We start from the raw sequence: 12,929 nt of genomic DNA, 5'->3' as shown, positions 1-12,929 counted from the left end.
ATTTTAATTAACTTAAAATTGAAAACTGATTACCAATTCCATTACTGGGAAATTTGTACGTATGCTAGGAGCAACTCAGGTATGTGAATCTACTTTTTCAACTGTAAATTTTATTTATTTTTCCCCCTCCTCCGTCCTCCCTTGGTATTCATCTCAAAGTATCTTAATTATTACTGAAAGACAATATGGTTACTTATCATAAAAACAAATGTGAGCCTTCCTTGTATACTAAGTTAAACACCATTTTGATTTAAACCTATTTGTGAAAAACAGTCAGGGTTATTTTGTTTTGTTTTCACAACAAATCTGAGCAAAAAGTAGAGTTACCATATTATCTCCTGTGTTTGTTTTTAACATTTTGGCTAGATGAACTGCCAAGGTAAAGAAAGAAAGGGGTAAGTATAAAGCAGAGGCTATTAATCTCCATGGCCCTTGGCAAAAATGGAACTCTATCCTGGATCACACTGCAATCTATCAGTACCAGGGCCTGACAATGGCAGGTGTCTAGAATTAAGAGAAGAGTATCGAACTTTTGTTCCTTAGGAAGTTGAGAGGCCTGCAAAGAAACTAGGTGCCAGAGGAGAGGGTATTAGTCCTCAGTACGTGGTTCTGGCATTGACAATCACGTTCGTACTGATTTTCTCTTAAGGGTTGATTTACTTGATGGTTTCACAAATAAGCTTAGATGAAGACATGATGAGTATTTAGACAATGTCAGGTTCACCAGATGTACATGCATGTAAAAACACAAGCTGCAATAAACACATGAAAAGATACTCAACTACCACTAATCAGAGAAACGCAAATTAAAAGAACGAGAAACCATCTCACACCCATCAGATTGGCAGAGGTTTTAAGTTTCATAATACCAAGTGGTGAAAAGTAATGGAGAAACGGGCTCCTAAATGTAGATGATGGGATGGATGCAAACTAGAACCATCACTAGAATAAAAAACACATATGCATGACCTCCAAACCAGGGCTTCGGATTCTAGACATATACCAAGAAGACACTTACTGGGGCTAAAGAAGTAATATATAGTAACATATAAAAATGGAAACCATCTATTGCAAAACAGTTTAAGTAGACAAAAAGATAAAAGGGCAAAAAGTTGGGCAAATGTCCATCAACAGCAGAATGGATAAACTTACAGTCATAAAACAGAAAGTATTTGGCAGTTAAAGAACCAGAGTCACACTAAAACTGAAAATCACCTCCCATCAAAAAACTTACCAAGTTTAATATTTTTAAGTTGCAAAAGGATACAGAAAGCATAGCACTTATATAAAATTTAAAAACACATCAATAGCATAAAAGCAATACAGTATCTATAACTGCAGATGCATACATGTATAGCTAAAAGTATGGAAATATTGTAAGAAAGAAATATATGAATTTCAGGTGACTATGTTGAGCTTTACCCGAGCCCTGTGCTCCTGGAAAGCAGTGATGGTTAAGAAATGCACCCCCATAATTTTGTGTTCTGGAGAACAGGCAACAAAAGGATTCTGCCATGCTCATTGCAAGGTAAGACCCATCCCCGTGCTTCCTTATGACTCCCTGGTTTACCTGCCCCAGGTCCCCGTCCTTTTTTTTTGAGACGTTCCTCATTAATTGATGTCCTCCAAATGCAATAGCCTTGAAAAAAATCATTTCCTTAACTGGCTGGTATATTATGTCTTTGACACAGGAGTACGTGGTTATCTACGGGGAGGGAACGGAATGGGATAAGGAAGAAGATGGTAATGGTAACATAAAAACCTGAAATATGGCAAAATGTTAACCTTTTTTTGTACAAAAGGACCTGTTATTCTGTGTACTTTTCTGCTTAAAATGTTTCTAAGTTAATTTTTAGATTATTTTAAAACTTGGTGTGGTGTCAGAAAAGGTCGCAAGTCAATCCTTTACAGTCTGTCTTCTGATATGCTAAACAGACACATAAAACACAGGCCCAATCTATTCTATTAGGTTGTTATAACTAGAAGAGTGTTTTTGCCAATCATCAAGTGTTAGAACACATTTGTAATTCAGCCTGAGCCAATTAGTTCAGTTTGTTAAAGCAGAGTTCTGATTAGGGTAAGGTTAAAGGTTGGATTAACATGTAGACCTTTACTGCAAATGCACTTATTCGTACTATCATTTACAAGAGGAGCTAGGTAAATTTAAATTAAGTCTTAATCCATACCCAACAGAAGAACCATTGAGCAGATAACCCTAGGAACTTGGTCATGCACTGGTAAGCAACCTCTGTATGAGGAAGCTGGCATACCAAGCACACATACACCAAAGTTTTCTTTGGAGTACATGTAGATGTGGTTTTTGTGGAGGGTAGGCTTTTTTTTTTTTTCCAATCTTTTATTGGCATTGTAAAGTGAGACTTTGAAAACATGAACTCTCATCTTAAAGTGTTCAAGGTGGTTTTTTTGAGTTGGTTTCAAATTGCTTTATTCCAAAGTGCTTCTAGAAGACTTGGTGAGTACCAGGAAGTGATTTTGTTAATGTAGCACAAACCCATCAGCAGTTAATATTTAACCTAAAAAATTGAACCAAGCATTTAACCCACAATCTAAACAGTTTCAAAAACAGGGGTAAAATGGTAAAATCTTGGATAATAAAGGAACTTTCCATCTTCATAATATTCTCTAATAGTTGGACTGAAAGGAAACGCTCTATGCTCATCACGTTAAATACGAGAGTAACCTTAAAAATAGTTAGTCTAGGGCCGGCCCGGTGGCTCAGGCTGTTAGAGCTCCATGCTCCTAACTCCGAAGGCTGCCGGTTTGATTCCCACATGGGCCAGTGGACTCTCAACCACAAGGATGCCGGTTCAATTCCTTGAGTCCCGCAAGGGATGGTGGGCTGTGCCCCCTGCAACTAGCAACAGCAACTGGACCTGGAACTGAGCTGCGCCCTCCACAACTAAGACTGAAAGGACAACAACTTGACTGAAAGGACAACTTGCCTTGGAAAAAAGTTCCGGAAGTACACTGTTCCCTAATAAAGTCCTGTTCCCCTTCCCCAATAAAAATCTTTAAAAAAAAAGAAAAATGGTTAGTCTATATTCTGAACTTATTTGCTGAACTTTTTTTGCAAGCATCCAAACAAGATTCTGAACTTTCTTTGAAAGCATCCAAACAAGACTAGTTTATAAGGTGTTCTTGACCTCCCTAAGACCAACAAGTTTGAAATGTATTTGGAACTGCCCATCTTGATTAATTTTTATTTCTCTTCCTCCTCCAAGAACCTGTAAATAAAACAGATTCTTCATTTTATTTGACTATATAGAAATATGAAAGTTAAGCTTTAACTACAGCTTAACTAAGCATTTAAAGTTAAAGTGCTTGGACCTATTTTCAAACAGAGAATAAAGTCTGCAGTCTAGCAACTCAAAAGAAATAGAACGTCAAATCAGTACACCCTAAAGCAAGCTCCAAAGCACTTTTGTCAGAGTGGATGGTCTTAAATTTATGAGAACTCAAAACCTTTAAAGTCTTTTAGTATAAAGTATTACACACACTTATAATCTTAAAGAGTTTGAAAAGTATTAAAATGTTGACCCTCTTTGTAGCTTACAGCATTAAACCAAAGAACCAAAAACTGAACCATATCAAATTCTTATTACAGGTTCTCACTCATCAAGAAACTACTGATTAACCTCTTTTTCTTCCATTAATGAGCCAGTCTACATAGTCATTAAAGTTGTAATACATTGAGAAAATCAAAATTGTTATTCAGTGAAAACATTTTGTATGCAGATAAGCTGGTACCAACTGCTTCTAGGCAGACAGATGCAATAACAGTGTAATATTTCTAGCAAAGTCTGTTAAGCCTTTGCCTGCAAATCATTGACCAAAAATGGTAACAGCCAGCGTGTGCAGACTAAAGAAAATGACAAAATGTTCTACTTGATCGTCCCCGGATAACAATACTGTTTTACAGCAAACTGGAATTAGAGTATAGACGGAAAAATATGTAAATTAAGCAGTGTCCCTCACCTAGTATAGTGAGCATCTGTGTACTTTTTAAAGACTCGGATAATTCATTTGTTTTTTTTAGCATCCCAGCATCATGCCCACACCTTGCATGCTAAGTTCTGGCAGAGCCAAACTGTTTACAGGTAAAAGAAAATTTCTAACCACAGATGGAGGGATCGGACAGGCGAGAGTTAAAAAAGGCACTGCCAAGCTTGACAAGCACGAAGAGTGCGCTACTGGAAGGTGATTGCCAGATATGACAAACAAAGCGGCTGCAAGGCCACCCGTTCTTAATCATGCCAGGGTCATGCTAGTAGTGATCATTCTGCCCTCTAGGGTTGTTCAATAAGGACTTATTTTCCTTATCGAGATGAACAGACCTCATGGGCCGAAACTGGCACGAGTTACTGGCCGCCTGTGTCCGGCTTTGGGGAAACGTGCCCGAACAAGGCCCGCTCTGGATTCCGACGCCCCCCACCCCGGGTTGGCGGACCCCACCCCTACCGATTTCACCGAGGGGGTAGGGGGCTCGACCTCGGCTGCTGGTACCAAGGCCTAAGCGGGAGAAACCGCGAAGGCGACGCTCCGGGGCGGCGGCCTCGCAGCAGCTTGGACCAACGCCGGGGAGCCGCCCAGGGACGCGGGGGCCCAGCGGATCTGCCAGCCGCAGACGCCCTAGACCCTACCCCGCCGGGAGACAGCAGCGGGGCCCGGGGCTCTCCCGGGCCGGGAGGCGGCACTCGCCCCTCAGCCCGACCCCTGCGGCGCCCCAGAGCTCCGCCGCGTCAGCTCACTCCTCGTACTCCCTCCCACTCACCATCTTCGCCGCGGCAACAGCAGGGACGCGGGGGAGGGAGCCGGCAGGCACTGAGTCTGCTGAGCGTCCTCCTCACAGAAGCTGGATACAGCGACCAAACGAGGAGGCGACACGGAGCGCGAGCCTACGAAGGAACGGGCGAACGGGCGCACGCCTCAGGGCCTAACACGGCTGCGCACGTCACGCGCTGCCCGCCGTTGCTACGCAACCGCTGGCCTGGTTACGCCCCGCCCAGCAGGATCTCTGGACTCCGGGCGGGAGTGTGGGGGGGGTTGTGTTCCCCACCTTCTGGAGACTGGGGGACCGGGTTCCCCTCACCTGCCAGCTCGGGTCTAATGAGGGAGGGAGTGGGTCCTCCTCATCTGAGAGGGAGGAGGAGGCGGAGATTGGACTAGCATCGGCCACTGAGGAGCGAGCAAAGGATGATGCGGGGCAGGTGGCCATGCTCAACTCCCCCACGGGCGGGGCCGCATGGCGCCCCGCCCACTTCGAAGTCGTTGCCCTTATATGGAAGTAGCCACCTGGCCAGGTGTGCGTTGCCGCTGGGGGCAGGGCCTGGGAAGGGGAGGGGGGGGAGGGAAAGATTGTGGGCGGGGCCGCGGAGGGGCGACGCGAGGAGGGAGCCGCGGGAGTGGAGGCGCGGACTGCAGCCGAGGGGTTACATCCCGCATATTTTACCTACTTTGGTGCGATTCCCGCCATCCTCCCCTGATTGGCTCAGCCCGGCACGTCAGGCCCTCGCCTAAGGGGGAAAATCTGCACATTTTTTCTTCCCGAGGCGACTGCGGCCTTTCAGAGTGCTCTGTGAGTCACCGCTAATTTCAGGTCTGGAAAAAAACAAGGAGTGATTTATTTATCTGTGGGAATGGCCCGGGGAAGGAGGCCCGGCGGTCCGGAGGGGTGTGGATGGGAAATGGCCTGACTTGTTTTAGGATGATGGCGCCAAACCCGCTGCTCCGTTCCTTGGTTTTTAAATTTGGGATTTTTTTTTTTTTTTAATGGTCGGTTGCATCAGAAACAAGGTTTCCAGAGGGCCAGAAGGAATCCCAATGTCTTTCTTGAGGGTTGCTTTTGTGAGGAATAAAGGGAACGGAAAAAATTTACAACTGGGATAATTACTTGACTTTAAGTTTTACTTAATTTAAGCTACTGGGAACATCATGGCCGCTACTAAAATTATTTAAATTCCCCAAATGTGAGGCTTTTGGACGGGTTGATCAGTGTGTTTTTTGCATTTTTCTGGGCACTACCTAAAATCTAGGTTGTATGTGGCTTTTGTTATGACCACTCAACTCAACCTAGAAACTCATTTCTCATTACTCTTCTCATTTTGTTGTTTCTTTTTAAGAAAGGAAGCAAGTTGTGGCAGTTGCAAGCCTTTACAACATGCTGTACTGCAAGATTTTTGGCAAACTAGAGCAGTTCTTAAAGAGAACTTGTTCAAAGTTGGATTTGTGTACCCACCCCCCAAAGCTTTAGACACAATATGTTATCTGGGGTAAGACTAGGGAATTTGCATTTCTAATAATTCCCAGGTGGTGTTAATGTTGCTGATTGGGTACTAACTTCCAGAAGAAAGAACCCTCCTGTATCCACCTGCAGCTGGAACCCTTTGTTTCTCTGTAGGCATAGGACTCAATGCCTGCTTCCACCTCTAGATCCTCAAGACTTCCTTTCTAGTCCAAAATTGAATCCTACTCGTTTAAGGACACAGTTTGCCTGCTCCAGACTCTCTTCTGCATATTATTCTTCACCCTGCCACCAGAGTTATGTCCAAACATAATAATCTGATCCTGTCACATTGCTGCTTAAAATTTTCTATGGCTTCCAGAATTCTCAGGAAGTCTCGCCTTTTTGCCTCTGGTTTCAGCCTACCGTTTTTGCGCTATCTCCCACGTCTTCCAAAGTGCCTAATTTTCTTCCAGAACTCTTACTCTTTATAACTGCCATAATCATGAGTCTGCTCCTTTCTCAACCCGGAATGTTCCTAGAACCCTCAAGTCTAAAGACCTCTGACCACTTCCCAAAGGACCAATAGTGTGCCTTCTGTAATCCCACAGTTCATCACTTCTCAAATCTTGATAAGCATCCAGATCACCTGAAGATCTTGTTAAAATGCAAATTCAAGGGGTTAGGGCTGGGGGGGGGGGGGGATCTCCGATGTCCCCAGGTGATTGGAATGCTGCTGGTGTTCAACTCTGAGTAGCAAGATCTTAACAGTTTTTCCCTACTGTTAGTATAGCTCTGTAATTATTTATATGTTACCACCACCACCAGATTAGACAGTTCTTTGAGGACAAGGGGTATTTAGAATGCATCTTATATATGGACTACAATAGCCCCTAACACATAGTAGGTGTTTAATACATGTTTGTTCAGCAAGTAAACCAATATCCAAAGATATTCATCAGGCAAACTTCTATATCAGTTTACTATAACCGTAGACTAGCCTCCATTTTTCTTAAGGTCCCATTGAACTTTAACCTCTGCATTTACACATAAGTTTGCTGGATCTTTTCATTCCTCTTTATCCCACAGAGAGAAAAAGTTTTAACATAAGGTGTCTCCTTAAATATGAGATAGGCATATTCCATTTCTCATTTAGAAAACATAATAATATGTCATTGCATACTTAACAATCTGTGAACGTATAGGCCTTTTCATTTAAAACCATTAATATGAGTGGCAGGGAAGAATGAATTACACATTAATGAGGAGCTTGAAGAGAGATGTGTGTTATTAGACTGGAAAGGGGTTTTTTTTGCAAAAGGTGATATAACCCTGTCAGCATATAGTACAGAAAAAATTTTATTTTCTCCTGTGCCTCCTCAGAAATTCACTTGTTCCCTATCCACTACCCTTTTAATCATATAAATAAGACATGAATATATTCTCATTATAAAAGACTCAATACAATAAAGGAAATTTCCCTGAGCTCCCCCTACTCTTCATTCCCATAGTCTCAGTTCCCTCCTCAGAGGTAACCGCTGCTATCATTTTGGTCTATGGCCTTACAGAGAAAGAAATATACCTTATGCATGTGTTTTGTATTGTGTTTTGCTTTTGTTGGTGTCTTGTGTAGTGGTTTTAGGCTGGGTGTGTGGTGTCCTGTAGCTGCTTTCTGGTTTTCTTGACTTTCTAACTGCAGGATTTGTCCATTTCTGATAGACTGGTGTTAAAGTCTCCAACCATGGTAGTGAATTTGTCCGTTTCTCCTTGCAGTTCTATTAGTTTTTGCCTCACGTAGTTTGACACTGTTATTAGGCACATACACGTTAAGAATTCTGTCTTGGAGAATTGACCCCCTTATCATTATACAATGCCCTTCTTTGTACCTGATAACTTTCCTTACTTTGAAGTCTGTTCTGTCTGAAGTTAATATAGCTAGCTACTCCTGCTTTCTTTTGATTAGTGTTAGCATAGTATTTTGTCTCCATCATTTACTTTAATCTACATGTGTCTTTATATTTAATATGGGTTTCATGTAGACAACATATAGTTGGGTTATGTTTTTTGAGTCTCTCTGTCTTTTAATTGGTGCATTTAGACAAATTGACATTCAAAATTATGTAGTTGGACTCATATTTACAATATTAGTTACTCTTCTATTTGTTGCCCTTGTTCTTTGTTCCTATTTTTGTTATCCAGTCTTTTCCTGCCTTTTGAGGTTTTAATTGAGCATTTTATATGAATCCATTTTCTGTCCTTTCTTACGAAATTATACTTATTTTCCTACATTTTTTAGTGGTTTCCCAGAGTTTGAAATATATCCGTGCCAGTAATCCAAGTCCACTTTAAAATAACACTGTATTACTTCAAGGGTACTGTGAGTATAATAGCAAAATAATACTAATTCCTTCCTCCCGTCCCTTGTATCACTGCTGTAATTCATTTCACTCACACGCATATATAAGCATACATAAGCACAGCTTTACATACATAAGATATACTCGTATGCATAAGCATATGTAGTCAAATATATTGTTGCCATTATTATTTGAATAAAGTTATCTATTAGATCAATTAAGAATAAGGAAAAAGTTTTTATTTTACCTTCACTTATTTCTTCTATGTTCTTCCTTTCTTTATGTAGATCTGAGATCTGAGGGTATATTATTTTCCTTCTCTCTAACATTTCTAGCAAAGTAAGTGTACTGGCAACAAATTCTCTTAATTTTTGCCAGAGAAAGTCCTTATTTCTCCTTCACTTTTGAAGGATAATTTTGCAGGGTACAGAATTTGAGGTTGGTGGGTTTTTTTCTCTTACACTTTAAATATTTCACTCCACCCTCTTGCTTGCAGTTTCTGAGGAAAAGTCAGATGTAATTCTTATCTTTGGTCCTCTATAGGTAAGGCCTTTTGTTGTTGTTTTTGCCTAGGTGTAGTTTTGTTTTTGTTTTTTGGTTGGTTTGTTTGGTTGGTTGGTTGACTGGTTGGGTTTGGTTTGTTTTCTTTGGTTTTTTTTTCCTGTGGTTTGGTGTCTGACAATAATTTGGGGAAATTCTCAGTTACTATTTCAAATATTTCTTCTGTTCCTTTCTTTCTTCTCCTTCTGGTATTCCCATTACACATATGTTATAACTTTTGTAGTTGTCCTACAGTCCTTGGATGTTCTGTTCTGTTTTTTTTCCAGTCTTTGTTCTCTCTGCTTTTTGGTTTTAAGGATTCTATTGATATATTCCTTAACTTAAAGATTTTTTTCCTCAGCTGTGTCCAGTCTACTAATAAGCACATCAAAAGCATTCTTTATTTCTGTTCCTGTTTTACCTTCTAGTATGCCTTGTAATATTTTCTTGACAGCTGGACATGATGTATTGGGTAAAAAGAACTGCAGTAAATAGGCCTTTAGCAATGTGGTGGTGAGGTGTGGGAGCAGGGGAAGCTTTCTATAGTCCTATGATTAGGTCTCAGTCTTTTAGTGAGCTTGTGCCTCTGGACTGTGAACTTCACACGTGTTTTTCAGTTTTATTTTTTCCCCTGTAGCTGGGACAGGATGGCTAGAGTGAGCTAGAGTTGTATATTTCCCTTTCCATTTAGGTTAGACTCTAGTAACTAGTTTCTCCCAAGGGTGGGCCTTATTAAGAAGAGCAGGGGTGGCCGGTTGGCTCATTTGGTTAGAGTGCAGGGCTTATAACACCAAGGTCGCCGTTTCGATTCCCACATGGGCCAGTGAGCTGCACCCTCCACAACTACATTGAAAACAACGATTTTACTTGGAGCTGATGCGTCCTGGAAAAACACACTGCTCCCCAATATTCCTCAATAAAAATTAAGGAAAAAAAAAGAAGAAGAAGAACAGAGTGCTCTAGCATATCTCAAAATGGTTCCATTGCCCCTCCCCCTTGCCAGAAGCCAGAGGATTTTTCTCCAGTATTTGGTGTGGGAAGCTGGTAGAGCTTCCAGAGGTAAAACTCACAGAAGTGTGTGTGTGTGGGGGTCTTCCTATGAATGAGTCTCCCTAGAGTTTTTAACTCTCAGACTTGTCCACACTGAGCCTCCAGCAATTTGTTAGTTGCAGTTTAGGGTTTTCTACCTACCACTGGTTCCCACAATGGTTTCTACTTATGAATCTCTCCTCTGGTAAGCTACAACTCCCTATATTTGCCAGTCTGTCTCCAGGTTTGGGAACAATGGTTTGTCCTCTATCTTCCCCTCATGAATTTAAGAAGAGTTGCCTGTTCAGCTTTTTACTTGTCATTAGGACTGAGTGGTGACTTCCAAGCTCCTTACATGTGAACTAGAAACTGGAAGTCCACCCTTTCCTTTTTATGAAACATCCCAAAAATACCAGACTGGGCTTCCACTTTATATAATTGACCAGAACTTAGTCATATGGCTGCAAGGGAGGTTGGGTTATATGGTCTGTTCTCTGAGGACAAGTGTGCTCAGTTAAGGAATTCAGGTTCTTGTAATAATAAGGAAGAGGGGGAAATGGACATTGGGGGATAACTAATGGTGACTTCCATAGGTGGATATTATTCTATAGATGAGATAAGGTGAAGAGATGTTCCTTGGAAGCCAAGTGGAATAAACGATCTGCTCCCAGCCCGTGACCTTGAGTATCAGGCCACTGACACATCACTCATGGGTAATGCTGAACAAGAGAGCTGCAGTACCTCTTGTTGCTTCCTTACCACCACAGAAAGGGTTTATACAAAACAAAGCAAATGGAAGCTCTAGCAGCCCCTAGGGCCCAAGCAGCTATTTTAGGAAAGGGCTAAATACATTTAAGAGTATCCATGAGGACGATGCAGTACCACATAGTAGCACTATTGATTTCTCTATTAGTCCTTATGGTCGGGTAAAAGTCATATACCACTATTTTATAACATTAAAAATCAAACAACTATGATAAATGTTTTTCATGTAACTCTTGTTAAAATTGGAAACTTTCTCTCTAGAAAAGTAGACATTTGCTACTACTCACAAAGCTTAGCCTACAATTTCAGGGAGCTCATGGACTACCCTGATGCCCATCCATTAAATGAGGTTTGGGGAAAGGTTTGGGGAAATGTTCTAAAAAGGAAACTCAAGGTGGGGATAAATGAACAGTCCCACTCTTTCTTCCCCAGAATCCACATGCCAAGACCAGGGTAGCTATGAGTTTAGCATGAAGACTTCCAGACCCTTATAATATAGAACATTTAAAAAATACTAATGGCCTCCACCATGTATATAGGACTGCAGCTTGTTTTTATTCACTCATTCCACAATGTGTCTTGAGGATCTGTCCATATTGTCTTCCCATTTTTCAGAAGCATGGTACATTCTCTCCACAGTTCTGATAGGGTTGCTATAATTCTGGAGAAAGAAAAAGGAGGCACAAAAGATTTAGAAAGGGACAAATAAAGTAATCAAGTGTTTGATATAATAGAGTAAATGACTTCAAACTCTTCAGAATGAAAAGAAGCCCGAAGGTTGAGTGTGATCACAAGTTACAAAATTGTGAAGAGTGGGAATGAAGTGAATAGAAATTTTGCAGCAAATTCTAACATAAAAATAAGAAGACTTCTGTTAAAGATGTAATTTTAGGGAAAATAGGACTATTTTACATGATGGACAAGACAGGAGGAAAAGGGCAAATGGAGGAGGAGAAAGGCAGGTCATAAACAGTAACAGGCTGATAGTGGCAAGCTGTCTGGTTGGGACCCATTTTTCCCCACTCTTATCCCATTATTCTTTGCAGACCTCTGTCTCTCCCGTGACTACTGTAGAGAAAGAAAACCTAAGAACCAGCAAAGTGCCCACCCCTGAGGTTACCAGGTAATGTGAAGGCAGTTCTGGAGCCCTGCTGGGATGTGGGGAGATGATACTAACATAGGCAAGTGGGCTGCCCAAGCTTGGGACTTTACCTCACCCCACTTTCACCTCCCCGGGCCCTGAGGACTAAATAATTATATGCTGGAACAGAGGGCTTGGAGTACTGGGAGGTGATCTAGAAGGGCCTCCTGGTTGAGGTGTGGGCAGTTGAATGCAGATTGCAACATCAGAGGTTTGTCAGCGTGGTGCATCTCCAGCTATCTCCGCTCCCCTACCAAACTCTCCAGGAGTAGCATTAGTTCTCACCCCCTCCCCAGGTATTCTGTACAAGCCCAGATAGATGAAAATCTTAAAGATATATGTATGAATTCATAGGCAAAGATGATGAAACAGGAAGGATCCAAGCATTATGAAAGAAAGATAGCCAGCTGAAGAAACTCAAGCAGAAGAAGGAGGACAAGAAATTAAAGTGAGCATAGTAAATATTCTCAGAGAGATAAGGAAAGGTATTAGGAACCAGGAGCAAGAACAAACAGTTATGAAAATATTGGAAACATTAAGAATATACAATATTATTTTTGAACTAAAAGATGCAGTGGTGGCCTGGAAAGCAGACTGGAGATATCTGAAAAATGAGGATGTGAGTTGCAAGATGAGGTCAAGGAATTAAGGTATCAAGAAAGGATAAAGAGATGCAAAGAATAGGAGAAACATTTAAGAGGTATGGAGGATAGAGGGATAAAGGCCAGTGTCTGTATAAAGAAATTTCAGGATAGTAAAATTAGTAAACTGAGGGAAGAAAATGTTTGAAGAAATGATAGCTGCAACTTCAGTTATGCTTCATTTTTAAAATTAATTACTGACTTCATTATTTCAA

At 41.3% G+C, this 12,929-nt stretch overlaps 2 protein-coding genes across 3 annotated transcripts in view; one reads left to right on the top strand and one right to left on the bottom strand.

Moving 5' to 3' along the window:
• DSTN (destrin, actin depolymerizing factor) overlaps positions 1-4,961 on the bottom strand; it is a 31,895-nt gene extending 26,934 nt beyond the window's left edge. Inside the window, exon 1 of one of the 2 annotated variants that reach the window (XM_019756642.2) lies at positions 4,793-4,961. In XM_019756642.2, the coding sequence (XP_019612201.1) occupies positions 4,793-4,795 (3 nt within the window). In that variant the 5' untranslated portion in view covers positions 4,796-4,961. Of the gene's footprint in view, positions 1-4,509; positions 4,533-4,792 lie in introns of those variants that run through there. The other variant, XM_074317746.1, reaches the window with a different exon arrangement.
• Positions 4,962-5,405: 444 nt separating this feature from the next.
• BFSP1 (beaded filament structural protein 1) overlaps positions 5,406-12,929 on the top strand; it is a 91,267-nt gene continuing 83,743 nt past the window's right edge. Inside the window, exon 1 of the mRNA XM_074317556.1 lies at positions 5,406-5,617. The gene's annotated coding sequence lies outside the window, so the exon portion shown is untranslated. The remainder of the gene's footprint in view (positions 5,618-12,929) is intronic.

This window comes from Rhinolophus sinicus, linkage group LG13 (genome assembly GCF_036562045.2).
Source record: "Rhinolophus sinicus isolate RSC01 linkage group LG13, ASM3656204v1, whole genome shotgun sequence".
NCBI lineage: Eukaryota > Metazoa > Chordata > Mammalia > Chiroptera > Rhinolophidae > Rhinolophus > Rhinolophus sinicus.
The sequence above is the reverse complement of the archived record's forward strand: the minus strand, read 5'-3'. Positions and strand labels throughout refer to the sequence as shown.